General features: G+C 56.4%; 8 protein-coding genes across 8 annotated transcripts; 5 read left to right on the forward strand and 3 right to left on the reverse strand.

The window, feature by feature from the left end:
- Positions 1-169: 169 nt before the first annotated feature.
- CH63R_08146 (C6 zinc finger domain-containing protein) lies at positions 170-1,510 on the forward strand (the record flags this gene model as incomplete). Its single annotated transcript, XM_018303120.1, has 4 exons — positions 170-349; positions 421-682; positions 774-1,082; positions 1,197-1,510. The coding sequence occupies 4 exons, from the start codon at positions 170-172 to the stop codon at positions 1,508-1,510; spliced, it is 1,065 nt and encodes a 354-aa protein (XP_018157898.1).
- Positions 1,511-1,702: 192 nt separating this feature from the next.
- On the reverse strand, positions 1,703-3,071 carry CH63R_08147 (7-aminocholesterol resistance protein RTA1; the record flags this gene model as incomplete). Its single annotated transcript, XM_018303121.1, has 3 exons — positions 1,703-1,960; positions 2,068-2,484; positions 2,688-3,071. 3 exons carry the CDS (start codon positions 3,069-3,071, stop codon positions 1,703-1,705), a joined length of 1,059 nt encoding a protein of 352 aa, XP_018157899.1.
- A 770-nt stretch (positions 3,072-3,841) lies between these two features.
- Positions 3,842-7,111, reverse strand: CH63R_08148 (ubiquitin carboxyl-terminal hydrolase; the record flags this gene model as incomplete). The annotated part of the gene is made up of 1 exon (XM_018303122.1): positions 3,842-7,111. The coding sequence occupies one exon, from the start codon at positions 7,109-7,111 to the stop codon at positions 3,842-3,844; it is 3,270 nt and encodes a 1,089-aa protein (XP_018157900.1).
- A 1,918-nt stretch (positions 7,112-9,029) lies between these two features.
- Positions 9,030-11,386, forward strand: CH63R_08149 (VHS domain-containing protein; the record flags this gene model as incomplete). Its single annotated transcript, XM_018303123.1, has 5 exons — positions 9,030-9,103; positions 9,158-9,290; positions 9,360-9,644; positions 9,702-10,488; positions 10,539-11,386. The coding sequence occupies 5 exons, from the start codon at positions 9,030-9,032 to the stop codon at positions 11,384-11,386; spliced, it is 2,127 nt and encodes a 708-aa protein (XP_018157901.1).
- Positions 11,387-12,924: 1,538 nt separating this feature from the next.
- Positions 12,925-13,838, forward strand: CH63R_08150 (phosphoglycerate mutase; the record flags this gene model as incomplete). The annotated part of the gene is made up of 2 exons (XM_018303124.1): positions 12,925-13,486; positions 13,618-13,838. The coding sequence occupies 2 exons, from the start codon at positions 12,925-12,927 to the stop codon at positions 13,836-13,838; spliced, it is 783 nt and encodes a 260-aa protein (XP_018157902.1).
- A 142-nt stretch (positions 13,839-13,980) lies between these two features.
- On the reverse strand, positions 13,981-15,864 carry CH63R_08151 (T-complex protein 1 subunit epsilon; the record flags this gene model as incomplete). The annotated part of the gene is made up of 5 exons (XM_018303125.1): positions 13,981-14,442; positions 14,497-15,613; positions 15,676-15,724; positions 15,784-15,801; positions 15,855-15,864. The coding sequence occupies 5 exons, from the start codon at positions 15,862-15,864 to the stop codon at positions 13,981-13,983; spliced, it is 1,656 nt and encodes a 551-aa protein (XP_018157903.1).
- A 577-nt stretch (positions 15,865-16,441) lies between these two features.
- CH63R_08152 (Elongation factor Tu GTP binding domain-containing protein) lies at positions 16,442-19,050 on the forward strand (the record flags this gene model as incomplete). The annotated part of the gene is made up of 4 exons (XM_018303126.1): positions 16,442-16,748; positions 16,828-17,535; positions 17,586-17,786; positions 17,846-19,050. 4 exons carry the CDS (start codon positions 16,442-16,444, stop codon positions 19,048-19,050), a joined length of 2,421 nt encoding a protein of 806 aa, XP_018157904.1.
- Positions 19,051-20,945: 1,895 nt separating this feature from the next.
- Positions 20,946-23,279, forward strand: CH63R_08153 (Glucose-regulated protein; the record flags this gene model as incomplete). Its single annotated transcript, XM_018303127.1, has 5 exons — positions 20,946-21,080; positions 21,206-21,278; positions 21,361-21,472; positions 21,549-23,037; positions 23,094-23,279. 5 exons carry the CDS (start codon positions 20,946-20,948, stop codon positions 23,277-23,279), a joined length of 1,995 nt encoding a protein of 664 aa, XP_018157905.1.
- Positions 23,280-24,747: the final 1,468 nt, after the last annotated feature.

Below are 24,747 nucleotides of genomic sequence, written 5' to 3' on the forward strand. Positions count from 1 at the left end.
TGGGTGTCGGCGGATGAGGATCGTTTGCGAGTGGCCATCGGCGAAGGGGGCTGGGAGTGAAGATCAGGGGGACGAACTAGGTTTGCAAGGGCGATTGTCCGGTGGCCGAGCCCCATCACGGGGGGCCGAGTCGGCGTCGCGGGAGGTCGGTGAGGTAGGCGACGGCGAGATGGAGCGCTTGAGACAGACCACGAGCCTCAGGGCCGCACTGAGAAGTACCGGCGTGGGCGGTCCCGTTTTCGGGACCGAGGACCTGCGGTTCTTCCAACACTTCTTGCTGGACGCGACGCCCGGGTTGCCTATAGGCGGCGAGGGAGTCTGGAGGGACGTCGCGAGGATGGCGCACGAGGTGAGTTTTGTTTGGCGTCGCTTTCCCTTCTGCCCCCTCAAGAAAGCAAGAGCCAACGACGGCATCGGCAGTACGACTTCCTCCTCCACGCGCTCCTCGGACTGGGCGCCTCGAGCCTTGCGCTGACCCGGGACGCGCGTCTCGCGCGGCCGGCGCTGAGCCACCGCGTCCGCGCCATCCGCGCCCTGAACTTGAAGCTCTCATCTGGCGGGCCGGGACGGTCACTCCGGGGCGCCGACGGGGACGCGGCGTTTGCGGCCATCATGGCGCTCACGTTTCAGGCGGGACACATGGCGGAGGGCATGGTTGACTTTCTGTGGATGGTCAGGGGCTGTGAGTGTTTTCTTCCCCCTTTTCCTTTCCTTGGTTGCTGGCTGGCTGGCTGGCTGGCTTTGCCCGTTCGTCAAGAGAGTACATAATTTAGCTTACGCGAGAGCCGTCACCGGCGGCAGCGTAGGTCACATCGTCGCCACGCAGGCCATGTCCTCGTTTGAAACGTCCGCATTCCGTGGGTTGTCGACGCCGGAGCACGTCGAGGGATGCAAGAGAATGGCCCTGTCGCGAGGCGGCGCGAAGGGGTCTGCCGACGGCAGGAGGATCCTCTCGGAGACCTTTGAGGGGTTCGAGGCGAGCCTCGGGAACCTGGCGCCGCTGTGCGGGAGCGTCATCGAAGTCGAGTATCTGGCTGGTCTGAAACAGGTTGCGGTCCTCTTCCGTACAGAGTCGGACGACGGTGAGTCACTGTCCCCCTTCCATCTGCCTGCCTACCTACCGCCCTTCCCCATTACCCCCCCGTAAAGCCCCAAACGCGGCGGCCTTCGTTGACACGGTGAGGAAACGTGGCTAGCCTACTACGCGTTTGCCATTGTCCAGAACCGCTACGGCGAGATGAGCCATAAGGACTTTCTCCTCTTCAGCTCGCCGACGAACCACGCCGCGCGCCTCGTCCTCGCGCACCTCTTCCTGATGGACTACCTCGTCGCCGTGCTGGGTTACGGCAACTCACGGGGCAGCGGCGCCGTCGAGGTCTGGGGCCGGGTCACACTGGCGTGGTTGGAGAAAATAGCCGCAGAGCTGCCCGCGGAGCTGAGGAAGCACGCGGAGTGGCCTTTAATAGTCGCGAGGAGGTGTACATATGGTTCCTTGGCCGGGGTTCTCTAAGCTGAAGGAGGCTGGCGATGGAAACGGGGCATCACACGGCGATGCATGAATCTCGGATACTAGCAAACGTTGGACAAATGCCACAGACTTGCCATCTTCACAATCACCGCCGCGAAACTTTTTGACTTTCCATAACCCTGTTTCAATGCGAGGAACGAACCCCGAATGTCAAGTATCAGACAAGACACCGCTTCAAATCGGCTCCCTACGGTCGATGACTGTATCCCGATCGGTTACCCCCTCATCCACCTCCCGGACCCCCTCGCCGCCCTTCGCAAACCTCCCCTTCGCACCGTCCCTCCCGAGATACTCGCTCGGGTGCCAGAAACAAAACACCCCGATGGCGATCAACATTGGCAGCGCCTCAAACACCCAGAACAACCACTCGCTGCGGAACGCGTACCCGCCCATCCCCTCGGCGAACTCGACGACCCTATAGAGCGAACGCAGCTGTTGTTCCCGCGTCGAGACGCGGCGTCGTCAGCATCATCTACGACTTCCAGCCAAGCATGAAGCAGCCCCGCGAGGAGAACAGGGCAAGGAAGACGCACACTCACCAGGATGAGCCCGCTGCTGCAGTAAACGGCCCCCAGAACCCTCCTCCACCCGGCTGGCGCGTCCTCTCGCGCCATCCTCCGCGCCAACACGTGGAACCTCGCCAGCACGCACAGGTACGCCCCGAAGCAGCACACCTGCACGACAAGCCCCGCGATCAGCACCTTGACGCCCGCATCCCCGAGCGGCCCCGCCCAGCCGCCACCGCTCGCGACGCCGGACCCGGTCCCCTGGATGCAGAATGCCACGACGTCGCAACCGACGAAGACGCGCGTGAGGCGGCACGCGGGCACGTGGTAGATGGTGTGGTGGCCGGCCTGCAAGATGGCGCGAATGAGGTGGCCGATGAGGAGGTAATTGCCCGCCGCGACGAGGACGGGGGCGAGGACCGTGTAGGTCGTCGTCTGAATGAAAGGGGTCTGGGGGAGCCGTGTCAGTTTGGGTTTATTCATATTGCTTGTAGAGGGGGAGGTACGATAAGTGATGTGTTTGTAAGGAATAAGGAGCTCCGGGGAACGACAAACACAGACAAACACATATACAGAGAGAGAGAGAGAGAGAGAGAGAGATAAAGAGACACGCCGCCGGCCCCGATAAACCAGAAACAAAACTCAAAACTCACAATCTCCGTCGGATTCTTGGCCGAGTACGCCCTCAGTACGTATGCCGACACCTCGATGACGGCGCCGACGACGATGACGGAGAAGTACCACGCGCGGTGGCGGACGAGCGTCAGGTACGTGAGCCAGGCGCCGACGACGCCGTAGAGCGCCGCGCCCGTGACGGCGAGGGGGAAGGACGGTTCGTAAGGCCAAATGGAGACGTCGGATTTGGCCATGCTGGTGTTGTCGTCTTCGGCGGCAAAGGAGAAGAAGAAGAAGAAGGAGGAGGAGAAGGAGGAAGGGTCGTCGTCGCGAGGCCGAAGAAAGGGGGAATGTTGTTGGCCGGAAAGTCTATCGAGATAACCTTCTAGTCTAGAGATCCAAGCAGATGGAGGAGAAGCCATTGTTCCGAGTCGTCCGTCTCATGGGGGTTAGCTGTTATATACACTCGACCGACACGAGAAGTCACCCATACCGAGAGCGTGACAAACATGGATGGCTCTTCTGGGCCAACTTTGCGTCCCCTTGGAGCGAGTCCGAAGTGATCCAACGGGCGGTCGTACTTCCTCTCTCCCATCCATCAACCTGTCCGTCTACCTGAGAGAAGATTGCCCCACCTTGCGAATGACTACATGGGGAAGAGGCGGGATAAATTGATGATGCCAAGCCCTGCGTGGCTTCATCCTCCCATTATTACGCACTCGAAACCGACGAATGCGACGGAGACGACAACAAACCCGTATGTTGGTTCTGATACGGATACACAGCCACAATTCCTCATAAAGACACCTTGACCGACACGGAAAACAGCTCTTCATTCAATGGTATTATGCTTGTCATGGGTCTCATAGCACAAAAATCCATTCCGCGAAAGAAAAGAAGAAAAAAGAGAGAAAAAGAAAAGAAAGGGAAAAAACCCCCCGACCTAGAACACGGAAACAAGAAAACCCCAACGCATAACGGGGCTCGGAGAACCACCCAGACGCCATGCTTGGAAGCGCTCGAAAACACACGCACATTCGTTCCCATGCTTCGCCGATACCCGCACCCGACAAGTTGTCCCTTTCTATATGCGAAGTCGAAACCGCCTTTCCATGTACAGCCCTCGCATCCAACCCCCTTTTCGCCGCATGCAGACGCTCTGCTCTGCCTACCCTCTATTACACACGTCCCATCACCTCGCCGACCGGCCGCCCTTTCTGCGGAAGAAAACCATGTACGGGACCTCGCCGCTGCTTTTGAATACCTTCTCGCTGTAGTCACCAGTCCGACCCGTCCCGTCGATCCTGATGCTGTTCACATACGAGTCATTGATCTTGTACCAGACCGTTGGATCGGGATTATGTGTATCCCGGGCGTACGCGTAGTAATGGCCAGAGTTGATGTTCGGTCCCGAATGGATAATGACTGCGTAGCACTCGTAGTCGAATGGAAGCTCAAAATTTCCGTCCGGCGCAGACCCCGCCGTCCGCTCTTCTGGTGGAATGAAGAACTCATCGACGTTGAAGTTGTTGAAGTCCCATGTGACTCTACTCAAATCCTTCTTTACCCCCCCGTGGTTGTCGACCGTGAAACGCTTCAGACATAGGCAAAAGAGCTCCGGCATTCGCGCCAGCCTGGCCTGTTTCCTGCCGAGCCCCTTTGTTTTGCAACTGTCGCATTGGTAGTCCGAGATGTTTTCAGTCTCAAGGTGCGCCCTGAGGCAGTCCTCGAGGGTATGCGTGTTCCGGTTGACGGGTATTGAAAGGAAGTCAAATGTGTCCCATGTGTATGTGCGGTTCTTGCATTGTGCACACACAACGGTCGAGAGTTCTATGCCGCGCCAGTATTTGTCGACCATGGACGCGTTCTTCTTTTGGTACTGCGCCCACCATTCGTACGCGCCCTGAAGCATTGACTTGCCTCCCATGGACGGCGCGGGAGTGGGTGCGGGGGTGTCGGTGCTACTACGGTCGCGTCGTACGTTAGTCTCGTCGTGGAGATACGCCATGAGCCATGAGATGAACTCGTGTGCATCTTGTTGTCGACCGCCGCCAAACTCATCGCCCCTGTCCTTGTGACGGCTCTTTTCACAGACTGATCGGGAGTAGTCCTGCATTCGATTAGAAACGGTGCGCATGCGGTGAGAAAGGAAAAGACTAACCATGAGTGTCTGCGCCTTCATGACATCAAACTTGCCAGAGTCCAGCCAATGGAACAAGTTGGACAGAATTCGGGACATGAGCTGGGGGTGGTCGTTCTTCTCGTCCGTCTTCTTTGGCACCTTGTACATGTTTTGCCATTCAAACGTGGCCAATTCCTTTCCGAACCCGGGTGACATCCGAAGAGCCTGTACGGAGCTGTTCGCATAACACCACACGCCCGGGTTATTCAGACCAGTGATGCGCAAACCATCTTTGCCGGCATTCGCGACCGAAGGAGAATCGGGGCGCGCCAAGGGGCCCTGCTTCGCATTTCTGCCCTGGGCGGAGAAGGCGATGGCGCCAGGCCCCTCGTGGTCATCCTGTGTCTGCGACAGACCGCTGTAACTTGGACGCGGGACAGCCGGGGCGGGCCGGGTAGGTGGTGACGGCAGGTCGGAGTAGAGGTCCACGTGGTTTTGGGAATAGCCATAGGCTGATTGCTCCGGACCGACCGGCGACTGCATGGATTCTTGTTCGGCCGATACCGCGGGGAACCTCCGCAGGAACTCTTCCGTACTGCGCACGTGCATGAAACCGGGGGATCGCGCCGTCTCGAGCTCGGCGTTCTGCAGTGTTTCCTCCCAAAGCTTTACTTCTTCTGGTTTCAGCGGCGTGACCTTGTACTTTCTGTTCGGCTTGGATATCGAGATGGTCGGCTTCAGAGGAGAACGAGCCAAAGGTGCTCGCATGGCACCCGCGGTCTGCGAGGTGGCAAGCGCCCCTCTGCCCATCAGATCAGTCCAAGCATCCAGGCCTCCTTGAAGCAGCTTCGGGGGGTTCTTCAGCTCCTTGCCGTAGTTGAAGTATGTAAGGGCGCGTTGCAGAGATAGCAAAGCGGCGGCGTCCATGTCAGGAGACATGTACCGCGGAATGGAGTCGGAATCCTGGTCGTGGAAGACCACGAGGTCGAAAGTGTCTCTCCTTTCGAAGTGGTGATACTCTTGGGGAGGTGAGAGGACCATGCTCTCGGCTATCTGCTCCGACGAAATGTTCTCGCGCAGAAGAATGCTGGGTTCAATGCAGATTACGGCCTGTGAGAGGATGTGACCCTCGTCAAAGTCCTCCCGGCTGCGGACGTCGATGATTAAGACTTGCAGCGTCGCCGAGCCCCTTTTGATATAATTCATTAGACCTTCAGCCGTGATCGAATCGCCTTCGGGTATCATAATGCTGGGGGCCCTTGAGGCGATGGGCGCGGCGCTGGGGGTAGTGTGAGAAGAAACGAAATATTCGGAAGACTTGTTGTTGCTGCTGTTGGCAAGAACGGTGTTGATGGAAGCGGATGAGCCGGTCCTGCTGAACAGACCTCGGGGTGTGCTAGATGGAAGCGAAGCAGCTTCGTTGGAGACGGTACCTCTGGCAGGGCTATAGATGGCATCTGGCATCTTGGGCAGGTCAGGCAGATTGGTGACGACGGCCACTTTTGGCTTCTCGGGCGGCTCTGGCATAGCCCTCGGACCTGCCGGTCTGGGAGGCATGATGGGGTGGGTTCGAATCCGCGGATCCTGGCCCGGTAATGCGACAGGGCCTCGCAGGTTGGCGAAGCGGGCTGCCAAATCCTCGGCAGCCTTGCTCTTGGGAAGATTGGGGCCGCCGGTGCCAGAACGTAGGGCATTTCCATGCAACGACACGGGCTTAGGTTGGACGGCCGGCTTTTGTTTGGCGGCCGGCGACCCGTTCAGTTGCGTGGCGGCCTCGGCTCGGGTGGGACTCGTTACCGGCGGGCTTCGGGGCGTCTGGGGTCGGATGGCCTCCCCGTTGCGGATGGAGGATGGCCTCGATGCGGTGGGCCTGACGCCGGTCCTGTGGTTATCGGCGATGATATCGGCCTTGATCTTTTCAAAGTTGCCATGGTGGGAGTCGATCTTCTTCATCAGAGCGGTATAGACGCGATTTAAGTCGCCGCGGCCGCCTTTGACGGAGACGGACTCGGTGTGCATAGGCACGTATTTGACAGCAATCAGGGAGGCCTTGATGTACTCCTTGAAGGCCATGTCGGGTCGGCCAAAGTCGCGAAAGGTCTCGGCTTGTCGCATGGCGTTGTCGCCCATCTCGAGGATCTTGCGCAAGGGGAGGTTCATGTCGATGTTGGGAGAGGTGGAGGTAAGGTCATCGATGTGTGGCAGCGGGGGTCTGCCGCCGCGGCCGGCAGGGGCACCATCTCCGCCCATGGCGAAGGAGTGCAACCCGGAGCCGTTGGACACGGCCGGGCCGCCGCCGCCGAGGACGGTTCTAGTGGCCGAGGAGGCCGTGGAACTCATGTGAAGGGGAATGGATGTGTCAGGAATCGGTATGGAGCTTCAATCATGTCGTTGCAAGCTCGGCGACTCGGAGGCGGGAGGAGAAGCTGCAGGTGCAGCTGGTGATGTCCGGGAGACGTGGGACTCGGAGTCGTCGAGATGTGTAGGACAGGAGGCGGACGCAACGACAGTCGGCGGCGGATTCGTCATGAGTGGCAGACCAAGGGACTGACTACTCTTGTAGTAGAGGATGTCGAGACGAGGGCAGCAGGTTCGCTATGTCGGCGCTGCAGGGCGTGTTGGAATGGGCATGCTCTTTGAATCGAGTCGGGGGGGTTGCAAAAGAGAACAAGGCGGCGTCGTGTAGAATGAATGGGCGAAAGGGAAGAATGGCCTTCTTTGATGGGCACAGCGTGCGTGGATGGATGTATGGGATGGGATGGATGGGTGGATGAACGGACTGCTGCGGGCACAGCGTGTACAGTACGGGTAAGGTTAGGTAGTCTGCCCAAGGTAGAGGGCAGTCTACAGAGTCCCCAGGGCAGTGAAAGATGGATGGTCCGTGGTGGATGGACAGCCTCGTTCACTGGCGCCAACAGTTTCAACAATAGCAAGACATTGTGGGGAGGAAACGGTACCGTTGCGGCGGCTGTGTTTTGGGTGGTTGCGCCGGTATTTTGTCCGGCAGGGCCCGTACTGCGTGACTGCTTTCTGGGGGATGGAGGGAGGGGGAGGGGCCCACTGAGTGCTTTCGGCAGCTTACCAGGGAATCACTGATTTGAGGACGTAATTACTGCCCCCCTGCTAGAAACTGCGTCAATCAGAGACATAGTGCTGAAGGTAGTCGAGGCGACGACTTGCAGTGAGTGGCCGACCCATGCATGCATGGCCTTGTCTTGCCGCGCCACAACCAATATAACTTAGCTGATGAATGCTCTCTTGGGGATGGAGGTCGTCAAGCAGCTTGTTTTTTGTCGTTTTCTACTTAAGACTTGACCTAAGATTATCTATGGCCTAGAGCAAAACATTATTTGTCGAGACATGCAAAAAAAAAAAAAAAAACCCCCATGCTGGCCGGACTGAGTAATTTTCTACCTACCTGAGTAGAAGTCGTGTCATGATTTCCGCGAGATTCATGCCGCACACTGATTGTCCGAGGTTCAGAGTACGTACTTCCTGGGCAACTTGAATTAGGTAGGTAGGTACTTGACCTTCCACCTAACTAAGATAGGTACTCAAGATGCCTACCGCTGGCACCTGGCAAACCCATGCGCCATGCGCGTGCTCCACCTTAATTATTCCCATCTTCGTCATCTCTGGGGAATCCGTCACTGTCCGCCGGGCTGTTCGTGTCCTTTGGGTTTAGCGCGGAGATGTCCGTTCGTCACAGGGCGACGTTCCCAACTTTCAAGACACCAGCCTGGAGGTGCACACTGATTAATCCATCCTTCGGGCCTCAAGGCAGCGGCTTTCGATCCACTGTCTACACGTTTCTAGCTGGCCAACCCCTGCTCATTCGTACCCAGCCAACGTAACCTAGCGAGCACTTTCGCCCGAAGCTGCCCACGCCGCCGAAGCCTGCTGCATCTACAACTGAAGCACATCTTAGTCTTACGCACCTCCACCGCCGCCGCCAACGCCGCACCTACCCTGAGGCTGCTGCTGCAACCAACCACGACAAACACATACCCAAGCTCTCCTCCGTCGCCTTTCTATCCACATCCGTTACCTACGCGCAATCCTTCTGGGACCGCTTTGTCCTACTACCCGAACGATAGATAGAAAGAAGACGACGACAACGACCACAACAACCACGACACCTTGCGACAGCGCCCGAACAACCGTCACGCTAGATAAACGAACATCAACCTTCGAGGCCCGCCCCTTCGCTCCAGCCCCCTGCCAACTGAACCCAATACAACCCACCCAGCCTTCCAAGATGATGGGCTGGTGGTCCAGCTCGGCCAACTCGGCCCTGGACGAGCAAATTGAGAAAGCAACTAGCAGCAGCTTGTACGGCCCCCCCGTCACCAGTCGCCCGACATGTCGTTCCTAACACTGTTACAGGGAGGATATCGCCCTGAATCTCGAGATCTCTGATGTCATCAGGTCAAAGACCGTCCAGCCCAAGGAGGCCATGCGCTCTCTAAAGAGGCGCATCGGCAACAAGAACCCAAACACCCAGCTGAGCGCCTTGAACGTAGGTAACCCATCGTTGCTGTTGCTGCCTGAATGTCTTTGACGACCAAGCTGACGCGGCCGTTCGCAGCTCACCGATACATGTGTCAAGAATGGAGGCACTCACTTCCTCGCCGAAATCGCCTCGAGAGAGTTCATGGACAACCTTACCTCGCTCCTCCAAGCCGTCGGACCCGCTGCCGTCAACCACGAAGTGAAGCAAAAGATACTCGAGCTGATACAGTCCTGGGCTGCCGCTACCGAGGGCCGCCACGACTTGGGATACATCGGAGAAGTCTACAAGACGCTGCAGAGAGAAGGCCACCAGTTCCCTCCCAAAATCACTGTCGCCAGCAGCATGATCGACAGCAGCGCTGTAAGTCTTTGCCCTCCCTCGCCGTCCTTGGGATGTCTAAACTGACCGCTCCCAAAGCCTCCCGAATGGGTTGATTCAGATGTGTGCATGCGATGCCGAACCGCCTTTACTTTCACGAACCGAAAGCACCACTGCCGAAACTGCGGTAACTGCTTCGATCAACAATGTTCGGCTAAATCTTGCCCCCTCCCGCACCTCGGCATCATGCAGCCTGTCCGTGTCGACGATGGCTGCTATGCGAAGCTCACGGACAAGTCTGCCAAGGCAGGCGCGCCCTCGCCCCTGCCGCAAGATCGATCTCCGACATACCCTTACAAGACCCGAAGCACATCCGCTATGCAGCCGCGTAACGCTCGTGTTGACGACGCCTTCGACGAGGACCTGAAGAAGGCCCTGGCTATGAGCTTGGAGGAGGTCAAGGGCTACTCTCAGGGCTACGTTGCACCTACCGCCAACGGCCCATCGGGCCCCAAGGCCAACAGCAACTCCGAACCCGCAGCACCCCATGGTACAGACGAGGAGGACGATGACCTCAAGGCTGCGATTGCCGCTTCGCTGGCCGATATGGAGGAGCAGAAGCAAAGGCACACGACGGCTTTGAAGGAACAGACCTCAAGCGCTGGTCCAAACCCGACACAGCAGTTCTCCTTGCCAAAAAACGATTATGAACTCACTCCAGTTGAGGCCGAAAACATTAACCTCTTTGCCACTCTCGTCGACCGCCTGCAGACGCAACCCCCTGGCACGATTCTGCGTGAGCCCCAGATTCAGGAACTTTACGACAGTATTGGCACGCTGCGGCCAAAGCTTGCGCGCACCTACGGCGAGACCATGAGCAAACACGGTAGGCGTCGCTCAGAACTTGTTACAGGCCAGCTACTAATTTTGGACCAGACACGCTTCTTGACCTCCATGCCAAGCTCTCTACTGTGGTCCGCTACTACGACAGAATGCTGGAGGAGCGTCTCTCCAAGGCATACAGCCAGCACGCCGTCGGGGGTTACAACCTTCCTAACCCTCGCAGTGCATACCCCTCTCTTCACGCGAGCGCGCCCAACAGCGCTGGCCCTGCCGAAAACTTTTATACCGGCTCACAACAAGTCGACTACGGCCACGCACCGCCACCTCAAGCATACCATCAACATTCACAACATACACCCCAGCCCCCATATGCGACTTTCGACAAGCGCGCCTCCATGGCTGGTCCTCCTGGAGGTACTTATCCTCCCCAGGAGCCCCAACGGACAGATAGCTGGAGGGTCGCAGCTGCTGCCGCCCCTGACGGACAGTATGCGCCGCAGCAGCCGTATGCTCCCAACGAGCCACCTCAGCCAGCCCATCAGAACCAGCCTGGCCAACCTGCTGGAACACCTTCGACTGATCCTAACGCTTCGTATTACTTCAATCCTCAACAACCTAGCGCACCCCCTTCCGCTCCGCCCTCTGCAGACCCTAACCCATCCCCCTACCCAAATCTTCAACAGTCAATGCAATATCAACAGTCCGCGCCTCACCAGCAAACACCCGTTCAAGCACCTGCACAGCCAGCGCAGCCAGCACAGCAACAAGCCCCGCCACAGCAACAAAGCTACTGGCAGCCGTCGGTGCCGCAGCAATCGGCACATCCCCAACAGCAATGGCAGGGCCAATACAATAACGGATATACCCAGGAGTCGTTTCCGTCTGCACCTCAGAACGCACCCAAGCAGCCGGCAGTGGAAGAAAGTCTCATTGATCTCTGAAGAAGGATTCAATGGCCTGGAAGCATACATGGCCACTATATTGGGTCTTGGCGTTTCACGGTCACAAGGGAAGTCCACACACCGGCATCCTCGGACTTGGGAATGTACTTTAAAATGATGTCTTTTTGTTACTGGATGGTATGCGTTCGCTTTCTGGCATTTTTGCTGGGATACAGATTTCAGTGTGCTTAACATGAACTAAGATCAGCAGACTGAGCAAAGACTAATAATTTCCAACCGTTATTCTGATTCAATCCAACGATGGCCTTTGCCTATTCCATTGGGGCTTGGTGACTATTGTACGGGCGCTATGATTTGAATGAACGGAAACGAAAACCAAGGCAGAGCCGGGTCAGCTTGCTGTAACACGGGCAGGATTTTACAAGGCACGTCTTTGTTATCGAACCTGGTCCGTGTCGCCACTCTCGTGTTTGTCCCTAGTAGAAAGGCATTGAATGCATGTCTCTTCGTATCGTTTCATTGTGTGTCAGATGCAAATATACGGTGTCGAGGGTCGAGATGCATCTCTTGTTTTCAACTCAAGCTAACGCTGTACTCGATTGTCGCTGTGGTTTCATTACATCATATAATCTCAAAGTGATTTATGATTTATGTAGCTTCCTTTCGCGCTCCTCTCCGTGGGAGAGTGCTGATTCTCCAGGCCGGCAGCCTCGGGACTAATACATACGACATCCGGGTCTGCAATAAGTTGAATGCAGGCAGGTTCCTGGTTCTGACCCAATAGGTTTGGTCTCCCTTTCTGCTGCTGCTTGACGGCAGACCAAGCTGACTCATACCAGCTATGGTCCAGAACACTCCAAAGCGGTAACGCAACTTACCTCGGCGAAGCAGGCAGTGGTTCCGTTGCCCACAACGAAAATCGGCCGTCTCCTCCAGCCATTGGCCCGGTGAAGCGATCGCGCAAAGTCTGTTACATGAGCCCGAGTCCCCGCCGGCCAACCACGGCCGGCACCTGTGCCGCAGATATCCACTTTTCGCCGGTCATCGGCGCCGGAGCACACCTCCTGGCCCTTACCTCGCTCCTTCCTATGGAGTCCGCGCACCTTGAAACTAGCAAACGCGAAAGTGCAGCGCCACCCAGCGCCATGGCGCGCAGTAGCCCACGTGGATCCATCCTCGTCCCTTCAGTGACTCTCCGTCTCTCTTCGACGCATCTATTGCAGTGTTCGTGTTCTTGAGTCATTTTCAAGTCTGACTGACGCTGCCCACCCACACCAAACAGGGAATTTTCGAGCATTACGTAGCTACTTTTCAGCTTCCCACCCCCCCGGTGACAACTAGTTGCTTATAATTGGATCGTGAATTTCCCCTCCCGTTAAGAAGCTCAAGAACCTCAACCTCGTTGCTTTCGTGTTTCCATCGTGTACAGATCGCCAGACTACGTACACTTTATTTACTACCAAGCCAGTTTGTAGCATCGTGCATCATTTCCGTCTCTCTATCGCACTCCCAACCCCCAATATACACTCTGTAGGCAGCGTGCCCTCATCTCAAGCAAACGACACGCAACCGCGAAAATGCCCGTCCAGATCCACCTCGTCCGCCACGCCCAGGGCTTCCACAACCTCTCGCTCGAGAACGAGGCTATCCGCGACCCCCTCCTCACGGACCTGGGCAAGCAGCAGTGCGCCGCCCTCCGCGCCGCCTTTCCCCACCACGCCCGCCTCACACACCTCGTCGCCAGCCCCCTGCGCCGCACCCTGCACACCTGCCTCCTGGGCTTCGCCTCCGACGCCGCCGCCCCCGTCGGTAAGTCCCTCCGGGTCCTCGCCCTGCCCGAGGTGCAGGAGGTCTCGGACGCGCCCTGCGACACGGGGTCCGCTGTCGCCGATATCGAAGCCGAGTTCGCCGGCCGCGTCGACTTCGGCAGGGTCCCCGCGGACTGGACCGACAAATCGAGCCCGGAGTCCAGGTGGGAGCCCACGCTCGAGAAGCTGGAGAAGAGGTCGGCCGAGGCGAGGCGGGCTCTGAGGGAGCTCGTCGGCGACGTGCGCGGCGACGATCACGTAGTGGTCGTCACGCACGGCGGTATCCTGCACTTTTTGACCGACGATTGGTACGGTATTGGAGCTAAGAAAGGTACGTTTGCCCTCAAACCCTCATCCCCCGGCCTCGAATGCCCACTTGGAGAGATGTCCCATGAAGTGTCTCGTGTAATGCGTGAATGAGTGAGTGAGGGAGTGGGAAACGGTTTCTGACCGGGCACGCAGCAACCGGCTGGGAGAACACCGAGTTCAGATCGTACGAGTTCGCGGATCCCACCGGCCAGGACCCCAATGCGTTTCTGACGGAGACGCAGGAGAGCTGGGAGCGTCGCCAGGGCGACAACTCTCGTCCGACGCTCGAGCAGCAGGCCGAGTTAAGGCAGACATTCTACCGCGAAATGGAGCCTTACCTCAAGTACAGCCCCGAGAGAGGCTGGATGCAATGAACAAAGCGTCGGACAAAAACAAAACATGTGGGAGGATAGAATTGGTGGTCTCGACATTGGGGCATCTCTATTTGCATAGTACACAGGCTGGTATAATCCCAAACACCATAGACCCATCTAGAACCTTTTTACCGTTTTACTTTTAAAAGTCCTCCTCGCCGGACCCGGCAACAATGACGTTGTTGACCTTCAGCACCATTCTGCATAGTTGCGTCGCGAGCTGTAGCTGCTGCTTCTTGCTGATAAGGGGGTCGATGACGAACGCATCCTTCATGTCGTTGCTGCCGCGAGCCATGCAGTCCACGCCGAGCCTGCCGCGAACGTCGGAGCCTGCCTTGACCTGCTGGCTCTTCACCTCGGCCAGCGTCGCGATGGGGTTCAGACCGCTGTTCTCGGCCAGCGCCATCGGGACGGCATCGAGAGCCTCGGCGAACGCGCGCATGGCGTACTGCTCAAGGCCGGGGGTCTTGACCGCAGCGTCCTCGACTGCCAGGGAGCAGGCGATCTCGGCGGCACCGCCACCGTAGACGACGCGGTTGTCCTTGACCAGGTTGCGCACAACGCAAAGGGCGTCGTGGAGAGAGCGCTTGGCCTCATCGATGATCTGTCACGGAGTTAGCAATCGACATATCGCTTCGGAATCAAGTCTACCACTCACCATCTTGTTGCTGCCGCGGACAAAGACGGTCACCGCACGGGTGTTGGCACACTCCTCGATAACCAGCATCTTTTCTCTTGTTGTGCCAAAGGTCATTTCTCTGACGACGCCTGCGGTACCGAGCTTCTCGGGCGTGAGGTCCTCGAAGCGAGGCACGATACGGCCGTTTGTCGCAATAGCCACCAACTCGATCTCGGGGCCACCAACCCACCGCACGGCAGGGAGACCGTTCTGGAGCAGAAGGTGGTTCGCCTCGTCGTCGAAACCCCACTGGCAAAGCGCAAGGTTGGCGCCCGAGTCCTTGATCTGCTGAATCATCTCGATAAACTTCTCGCGCTCGTAGCTCTGCAACTTCTTGTACTCCTCGACGCTGGTAATGTCGAGCTTGTGCTTCGTCTTGGGCTTGGGGGGCTCGAAGGCGCAGGTCAGGATGGCAATCTTGGCGTCCCTGACCTCTGAGGGCATCTGAGGATGCGAGAAGTCCTTGTCGATGATGACACCCTTGACGAGCATAGTATCCTCCAAAGCTCCTCCGACCTTGCCGTCGACTTTGATCAGCTCGAAGTCAACGTCTCTCCGCTCGAGGTCGGCCACCGAGAGGACGGCGTCCACTGCGATCTGGGAGAACTGGTCGTGCGCCTTGGAGACGATCTTGCTGCCCAAACTTGTCCGTGCTACCTTCAACAGGTTGGCAGTATCTTCTTTGCTGAACTCGATGACGTCTGAAATATTGTCCAGTTCCGACACAGCGATGTCGCAGGCCTGGTCGTATCCGTCCGCGATGCGAATAGGGTGAATGCCCTTGTCGATCAGCTCCGCCGCTTGCTCCAGGAGGGCTCCGGCAAGGACAACGACACCGGTGGTGCCGTCACCGATCTCGTCATCTTGCGACTTGGACAGCTCTACCAGCAACTTGGCGACGTGGTTGGAGATCTCCATCTGTTGCAGAATCGTGGCACCGTCGTTCGTCACTGTGATGTCTCCGTCGGGGGAGATGAGGATCTTGTCGAGGCCGCGGGGGCCGAGAGAGGTCTTGACAATGTTCGCGACCGTCCGGGCGGCGAGGATGTGGTTCTTGACAGCTTCGTTGCCGTATTGTCTCTTCTTCTTTCCTTGACTTGGTGTGGAGTAAGTATATGACCCTTTAATCAGGCGCTGTGTGGTGGCAGCAGAACATACTCTCTAACAACGATGAAAGGGCGGCCCTGCTCGTCCTTCATGACGGCCGCTGTAGCATATCCCCGTTAGCATTTGCACTTTGGAGCTACTAGTAATCGTGGTGCTTACCATTGGCCATGTCGAGGTCTGGACATATTGTTAGCTGCGTGCAATAATATTCTGGGAGGAGTGCCACGTACTCATAGCCATGCTGAAGGTATTCGCACGTCACTGGGGGCTTGGTAAGGTGGTGCGATTCAACTGGGAGCGACGTCGGGGAAATAAGATGTATCGTGCGTTGGTTGAGGGGGGTTTGAGCTCCAAGGACCGGGTCGTGGTGGACCAAAATTTCTGAATAATTGGTGGTGCCTGCCGTTCTGGGCGACCAGAAGCTTCGGTGCCCGGGCTCCAGATAATCCGGCGGCTCACCGCCTAGGCAGCCAGGAGAGCAAGGAAAGGTATCGGAGACAGGCCTGGAAGTAGGAACAAGTACCCCGCCATCAGACGTGGTTGCCCCTCCATGACCAAAGAGCCCCACGCATCCCACTCCATGACCAGTTCAAGTGCCGTCATTTTGCAAGTTTCCAACCACCACAGAAGGAGCTTCGAGTCACAGCGTTCAGTGCATCACTCACCCAAAACACAACAAAACGGTCAACAACGGAATGCAATAACACCTCGCACCTCTATCTGATTATCTGCCGCTCATTTTGCGACATCATCTCAAGCTGCCACTCCCTACCCGAACCCATATTTATCACAATACCCCAACCCAGTCTCGGTCAAGATGTCGCGCCACCAGGCAGTTCGCAATCTCGACTACGATGAGGCCCTCGACGAGTACGAAGGCGAAGATTTTGATGATGAGAACGAGGCCGATCAGCTCAGCCCCGAGGATCGCGATGCCATGAATGTTGGAACCGCAACAGTGCAAAGCGCGCTGGGTCCTGACGCCGACAAAGTGACGGCGCAGCAAATTCAGGATGCACTGTGGTACTACTATTATGACATTGATAAGACAGTGTCATATCTGCAGAAGAAATTCATTGCGCCGCCCCCAGCCCCAAAGCAGGAGCCTAAAAAGGCCAAGGATGGTAAGTCGCCTTTCTATACGCATGTCACTCATGTTTCCTGTCAGGCAGCGGCAGTAGCAGAAATTGAGCGTTTTGGCAGATGGTTTTGGTCTTGAGAGCATGGGTGGTGAGGTAACGGACTACGACATGGCAACTGTTCCAGTATATCCCATACGACAGACGGTTTCCCTTTCTCCGTCTTCATTTTTCCATGGCATCCCTTGGATGAATGTACCCAGCAACCGACAGGCTGTCCTCGTCCCGCCCCGGCCTCTGCCTGGCGGTCTCCTCGGCGGCGGCGAGGGTCCAAAGCTTTCCAAGTTGCAGGCATTGGCTGCAGCGCGAAAGAAGAAGACGGCAACGGAGGCGAAAAATCCAGACGACAAGGTCGACCGAGCGGAGAAGAGAATGTCAACATTGGCTATCGATGAGTCATCGAAGGGGGATCAGAGACCCGGCTCAAGCATCCTCGCCAAACGACAGAAGCTGGCAGCAGACTCGGCCTCGGGAGCTCAAGCTGCGACGCTCGTTTCGCGGCCACGACAGGACGAATCTGCCCCAGGCCCATCTGGTATGGATGTTGATGATGCGCCATCTCCTGGAAATATCGACGAAGCCGAGGTTGACTGTTTGGTGGTGCCTCCGACAAGACCATCTGCCTTTGCTCAGACACTCTTTGGGTCTGCTCAGAATTCTGCCGCCGCCTCTCAGACGTACACTCTGCCGTACATGGACTCTTCCACCTTTGTGCCTAGTGCTTTCTCCCAGCCGAGCCCCGATGACATCGTGCTCGCAGCTCAGGCGAAAGGTTCGCATTTTGCGAAGACCCAGTAAGATGCTGACTCTAATTCCTCTCAGCGGGCACCAAGTTCGACGCTGCTGCCGCCAAAAGCGCCACCAAGAAAGTTGTCACCAAACCGACAGGCTCCCAGACGCCTACTGGTGAGATGAAGCAGCTTCAACTGGACGACTCGACAGCTCCCAAGAACAAGAAGCTGAACGTTCTCAAGGAGTTTGAGAAGAGCGAGAACAAAAGAAGTGCCAGCTTTGTGGTTGTCGGTAAGTCCACTGCGTCCACACTCATACTTCTGGTCAGCGTACTGATAGATGTTCTGAAGGCCACGTCGATGCTGGAAAGAGTACGCTGATGGGCAGGCTACTGCTGGAGCTGAAGTACATTGAACAACATCTCATCGACCGGTATCGAAGACAGGGTGAGAAGATGGGAAAGTCTTCGTTTGCCCTCGCATGGGTGATGGATCAACGAGAAGAAGAGCGCGAGCGAGGTGTCACCATTGACATCGCCACCAACCAGTTTGAAACCGAGAAGACACGTTTCACGATCCTCGACGCCCCAGGCCACAGAGACTTCGTACCCAATATGATCGCCGGAGCCAGTCAAGCAGACTTTGCGATTCTCGTCATCGACGCCAACACGGGAGCTTTCGAGAAGGGTCTTAAGGGTCAGACCAGAGAGCATGCTCTTCTGCTGAGAAGTCTGGGGGTGCAAAGAGTCATTGTTGCTGTCAACAAGCTGGACATGGTGGGGTGGTCGAAGGATCGATTCGACGAGATCTCAGAGCAAGTCACTGGATTCATGAAGGGCAACGGGTTCCAGCTTAAGAACGTCACTTTTGTGCCCATATCCGGGCTTACTGGTGCCAACCTGGCGCAGCGGCCGGACGATGAGGCTCTTTCTTGGTACGATGGCCCAACACTGATCGAGGCGCTGGAAGATTCGGATCCGATGGCGAGAGCGCTCGAGAAGCCATTCCGGATGTCGATTTCGGAAATCTACCGGACGCAACAGAGTCAGCTTACCGTGGCCGGGCGGATAGAATCTGGCACGGTGCAAAACGGAGAGGCGTTGATCATTCAGCCGAGTGGAGAGCCGGCGTCAATACGATCGATCGAAGTGGATGGCGAGGCGCAGGACTGGGCAGTCGCGGGGCAAACTGTCAACATTGGCCTGTACGGCATCGACCCGATCCACGTGCGGGTGGGTGACATCATTAGCACCAAGGCAGCGCCCATCGAGACGAGCGATACATTGACGATGAAGGTACTGGCCTTTGACCACTTGATGCCGATGCCAGTAGACGTTCATCGCGGTCGCCTGCACGCCGCGGGCAGAGTGGAGGCCATCCCAGCCGTGTTGGACAAGTTGACAGGAAGCACGGTGAAGAAGAACCCCAAGATCGTGCAGCCGGGCAAGGTCGCGCGGGTTGTCGTTAAGCTGGAGTCAAAGGTGCCGTTGGAGGCGGGGCAGCGGGTGGTGCTAAGAAGCGGCGGAGAGACAATTGCTGCAGGGCTACTGGAGTAAATGGTGCAGAAGACAAGAAAAGAAAGCAACGTGGCGTCGTCGGTATATAGAGACAGTTGAAGGATTGGTGTCACAAGTCGATGAGTATAAGGAGAATGCCTTCCATGCATGGCGTACGCGACGCGACACAGGTAGAGTGTCAGCATTGAGGCTCGAATAGAGTTGAGGTGCTGAAAATAGAGTTGGGTGCGACTGATGTTGTGCGGCAGCCAATGGGGGGAATGCTCTTATTCAGAGAGTAAGATGCCAGTCAAACAAAGCTTACAGGATCCGCAGGTGCCTAGTACTTACCTTGGGCTATCTATGTACACACATGCTTATGTGGGACGACACGAGCTTATGGTCGTCGTTGTAAGCAATGACTCCACGGACTGATTGTTGGTCGCCGATACGTGTTCGGATTCTGCCCACTTGTTGGTGGCGGTTGATGGATGTTGACAGATATGTCGTTGGCAATGCCTATTGTAAGGTACCTAGGTACCTAGGCAGGTAAGCGCCATGGGAGAGCATGGGCCAGGCGCTGAAGCTCACCCCCTGCCGAGGGGCCCCTCCGTTGCCCCCGTCATCTCAGGGCGAAGACGGGATGGCACTGCTAACAGCACCTTAAGTGAGGTAAGGTGTCCCGTTCTCTCTACACCTTGCCCCTGCTTCTGCTGGCCTTGCCTTGCCTTTTACCTTCTTTTCCCGGAACGCTGCCCGCCTACCCCCCACAGCAAGTATGTGATTAGTGGCGGGAATATTCTGGAAAGGGGAGGCATGTATTGCCCCGAGATGGAGGCTGCAGCAAGAGGCGTGGAGGTAATCCAGAGTTGACTTGGGTGGTTTGAGGCCACTCTGTTCCCTTCTCCACCAGAAGCTGGGTGCTTGATGGGAAGGAACAGATTGACGATGCGGCTGGAAACTGCCCAGATGCAACCGTGGATGTGGATGAACGTTGTATTGGCTAGCTCTACATAGCATTGTGTGATTCTGTTTGCAAGCAAGGCGACGTAGGATCATGAGTCACTGCCAAAAGAGGGTCCAAGCCAGGCTGAGGCTTATTAGCTGTATATCCGCAGAAGTCAGCCGAAGCTATGGAAGACAAGAGACAAACCTAGCCTCAGAGTACTGTTGGGGGGGGGGGGGGGGAAGAAAAAAGAATGAGAAGCAAAAAAAGGCCACGTTCAATGGATTTCATGGGGGGAGGGGGCAGGTTGCAACTGGCTGCGATCGAAATCTCCAGAATCACAGCCTTGGTGGGGTGGAATCGTCGTGCATGGCCTAGCACGGACGCAAGAACGGCAGGCAGCGGCAGCGGTGAGGCACACATACACCTTAACTCCCGTGGCTAGGGGGCAAGGGGAAGGCATACTCACACGGTACACAGCTACTGTACTGGTGCAACGGAGACTGGTCTCCCGAGCAGTCGGCCCTCTGCCATCCCATAGTTGGTCGCTCCATTTTGCCGAAAGAAGCTGCATTACTCACAGTGCCTAGGTACCTTGGATAGGGGACACACTTCAGTCCTAAGGTGCCACACAGTAGGGATTCGCTAGGGACAACTTGAACTGAAAGGAGGTGACCCCTGTCACGTGTGGCGCCTCTCAAGGTGAAATCTGGCCTTTTGTGCAATCTGGACACCTCAATCTTTTTTTGGGGAAGCCATTCATAAAGCCTCCAGCTCTTCCCTCCCACTGCCTCACCCTCAACCTCTCCCAATCCAACATCTGCCAAATCACCTCAATTCAATTGGGTGTGCAGCAAGTAGAAGGGAATCCCACAAACCTTCTCCCAAGCGTCTCTCGTTGACGTTTGTTTCTTTCCCCCTCGTTTTTGTTTGTCCCCAAAAGCTCAAAAAGATACCAAACGCGCGCAATCCACACAAGGTAGCTTTACAGCACCAAATATCTCCTACAATGTCGAGATCTAGAAACTCGATGGCCTTGGGCTTCGGGCTCTTGGCCTGGATGGCCCTCCTCTTCTCTCCCCTGGCTTTCGTCCAAACCGCTCAGGCCCAGGACGTTGAGAGCTACGGCACTGTCATTGGTATTGTAAGTTGGCCTCTCCTCTTCTCCCTCTGCCCTCCGTGGTGGACGGGCAGACAGGCGCGCGCTCTATTGGCGCTTCCATTGCCCACCAAAAAGTAGAAGACATGGTGTACTAACAGCACCTCTAGGATCTTGGAACTACCTACTCCTGCGTCGGTGTGATGCGGAATGGCAATGTTGAGATTCTCGTCAACGACCAGGGTAAGTCTCGATCCTTACAGGCGCAACCTGGCTTCTGTCGTCTCCCCCCTTGAAGCAGTTGGACTGACTTCCGCAATTACAGGTAACCGTATCACGCCGTCTTACGTCGCTTTCACCGAGGAGGAGAGACTCGTCGGTGACGCCGCCAAGAACCAGGCCGCGGCCAACCCCACCAACACCATCTTCGATATCAAGTAAGCTCTAGCCCCGAACCGCGAACGCTCTTAAAACAAAACACGAAAAGAACCCACCCGATTAACCACATAACAGGCGCCTGATTGGCCAGAAGTTCTCTGAGAAGGCCGTCCAGTCCGACATCAAGCACTTCCCCTACAAGGTTATTGAGAAGGATGGCAAGCCCGTCGTCGAGGTCGAGGTTGCCGGCTCCGCCAAGCGCTTCACCCCCGAGGAAGTCTCCGCCATGATCCTGGGAAAGATGAAGGAGGTTGCCGAGTCCTTCCTTGGCAAGAAGGTCACCCACGCCGTCGTTACCGTCCCCGCCTACTTCAACGACAACCAGCGTCAGGCCACCAAGGATGCCGGTATCATTGCCGGCCTCAACGTCCTCCGTATTGTCAACGAGCCCACCGCCGCCGCCATCGCCTACGGTCTCGACAAGACCGATGGCGAGCGCCAGATCATCGTCTACGACCTTGGTGGTGGTACCTTCGATGTTTCCCTGCTCTCCATTGACCAGGGTGTCTTCGAGGTTTTGGCTACTGCCGGTGACACCCACCTGGGTGGTGAGGACTTCGACCAGCGTATCATCAACTTCTTCGCCAAGACCTACAACAAGAAGAACAACGTCGACATCACCAAGGACCTCAAGGCCATGGGCAAGCTCAAGCGCGAGGCAGAGAAGGCCAAGCGTACGCTCTCTTCCCAGATGTCTACTCGCATTGAGATCGAGGCCTTCTTCGAGGGCAAGGACTTCTCTGAGACTCTCACCCGCGCCAAGTTCGAGGAGCTCAACAACGATCTCTTCAAGAAGACCCTGAAGCCCGTTGAGCAGGTGCTCAAGGACGCCAAGGTCAAGAAGGAGGACGTTGACGACATTGTCCTCGTCGGTGGCTCCACCCGTATCCCCAAGGTTGTCAACCTCATTGAGGAGTACTTCAACGGAAAGAAGGCTTCCAAGGGTATCAACCCCGATGAGGCCGTCGCCTTTGGTGCCGCCGTTCAGGCAGGTGTTCTCTCTGGCGAGGAGGGTACTGCGGACATCGTCCTCATGGACGTCAACCCCTTGACTTTGGGTATTGAGACCACTGGAGGTGTCATGACCAAGCTGATCCAGCGCAACACCCCCATTCCCACCCGCAAGAGCCAGATCTTCTCCACCGCCGCCGACAACCAGCCCGTCGTTCTCATCCAGGTCTTCGAGGGCGAGCGTTCTCTTACCAAGGACAACAACCTCCTCGGCAAGTTCGAGCTCACTGGCATTCCCCCCGCGCCCCGCGGCGTCCCCCAGATCGAGGTTTCCTTCGAGCTGGACGCCAACGGTATCCTCAAGGTCTCTGCCCACGACAAGGGCACTGGCAAGCAGGAGTCCATTACCATCACCAACGACAAGGGTCGTCTCACCCAGGAAGAGATCGACCGCATGGTCGCCGAGGCTGAGAAGTACGCCGAGGAGGACAAGGCCACCCGTGAGCGCATTGAGGCTCGCAACGGTCTTGAGAACTACGCCTTCTCCCTCAAGAACCAGGCCAACGACGATGAGGGTCTCGGTGGCAAGATTGACGACGAGGACAAGGAGACTGTAAGTTTGCTCACACCCTTTACCACGCTACTACAAATGGCTAACATGTCACCCAGATCCTCGAGGCTGTCAAGGAGACCACCGACTGGCTTGAGGAGAACGGCGCCACTGCCACCACCGAGGACTTCGAGGAGCAGAAGGAGAAGCTGTCCAACGTCGCCTACCCCATCACCTCCAAGATGTACCAGGGCGCCGGTGACGCTGGTGGCGAGGACGAGCCCCCCAGCCACGACGAGCTCTAAATTCATAGATTTGTTGTTGTTGCTTCATTCTGGTTTAAAAAGAGACAGTACCCAAAGATTCCATGAAATTTTTGTCTCTGGTGTTGGCGGGTTAATCGGCGTCGGCAGCATGGAGCATGACTCTGCCACTGTGTACACTAAACGCATAAATGAGACCTCTTGAACACTTTTGATCGTGGACTCGATGTGATGTGATGTCTCGTTTTTGTAGATGGCTTGATGATGTGTTTGGCTGTTGAATTGTGCCCATACAGACTAGGAAATGTCCATAAGAAGATGAGCGTTCAGTGTCCTGTCTGTCCGTGCCTTGACTTGTGACCAATGGACAACAAGCTAAAGGTAACGCTGGTGGTGTTCAATGCTGCTAAGGTAAAATGAAGAAAAGGAGAGGCAACAGCTCGGTTCCGCTCGCCTTTATTTGGAGGAACTCGACCAGAATGCTGCAGTTTTCGGCCCAGTTAGTTGACTATTCTTCTCTACTAGAGGAAATGCATACAATGTTACTTATGCCGGCAACGTCACACATGGTTACACCACACTATACATTGGAGTGCGTCTGGTTGTCTCTAGTTAAGCCGGCGAGAGAATCCTTGGCCATGTGGGATTGTGTCGGGTGGTGACAGAGCATACGTGGCAAAAGAGGCAGGGCGAGGGACCAACCCAAACAGAAAAAGAAAGTTGGGTTACCGAGTGGCTGATTAACCTTGACAACGCTCCCTGAAGACAAGAAGGATGCAGATCACCTCAACAGAAGCATCTTACCTTATTTGTACCGAGGAATTTATTGGGGGTTTCCCACGTGAACTTTGGAAAAGGACACCCGGGAGTTTTGTCGTCGACCGAGCGAGAGCTTCATGAACGGCACTGGCAGGGCGTATTGCCCTTCGAAACATGGAACTGGGCGCCGCCCCGGATCGACGTTGGTCTGAGTGATGATATGGAGGTTTCACGGGCAGGACGTTCCAATTCTATCATGGCCGGGGCTTCTTCATCTTTATTTAACTCTTTTTGTCTCAGACTAAGACTGGCTTGCTTCCCACAACCCCCCCTCGACGAAGAAGGAGCAAGAGCTCCATGACGAAACGCAAGACCAGACACCAGTTTCGTGCCCTTTTCTGTCCCCCCCCCCCCTCTCTCCTTTCCTCGCTTGTGCGGCACTGCGAAAGTTGGCATTATTAGCGAATATTCGTGTATTGGTCTAGCTTGAAGCCCTCGAATCGAGTCTGCGGACACCAAGAGTTGCCACGCCGACAACACAACCTGCCGTCCATGTCAAATTACACATTTCGCAATTAACTTTCTCTCTATCGTACTGAAGAGAGGTGTCAACATCACCGACGTCGGAATTCTGCCTCCAGGGTATGCTACATCGGCGTGCGTCGAAGCCAATTGATCTCTGCCCAGGACTGAGACAAAGTGTCCAACTCGCAGGTCACATCGACATTATCGGTGAACCGACGGCCCGATC

The sequence above is a fragment of the Colletotrichum higginsianum genome, chromosome 5 (assembly GCF_001672515.1).
Source record: "Colletotrichum higginsianum IMI 349063 chromosome 5, whole genome shotgun sequence".
NCBI classification, from domain to species: Eukaryota; Fungi; Ascomycota; class Sordariomycetes; order Glomerellales; family Glomerellaceae; genus Colletotrichum; species Colletotrichum higginsianum.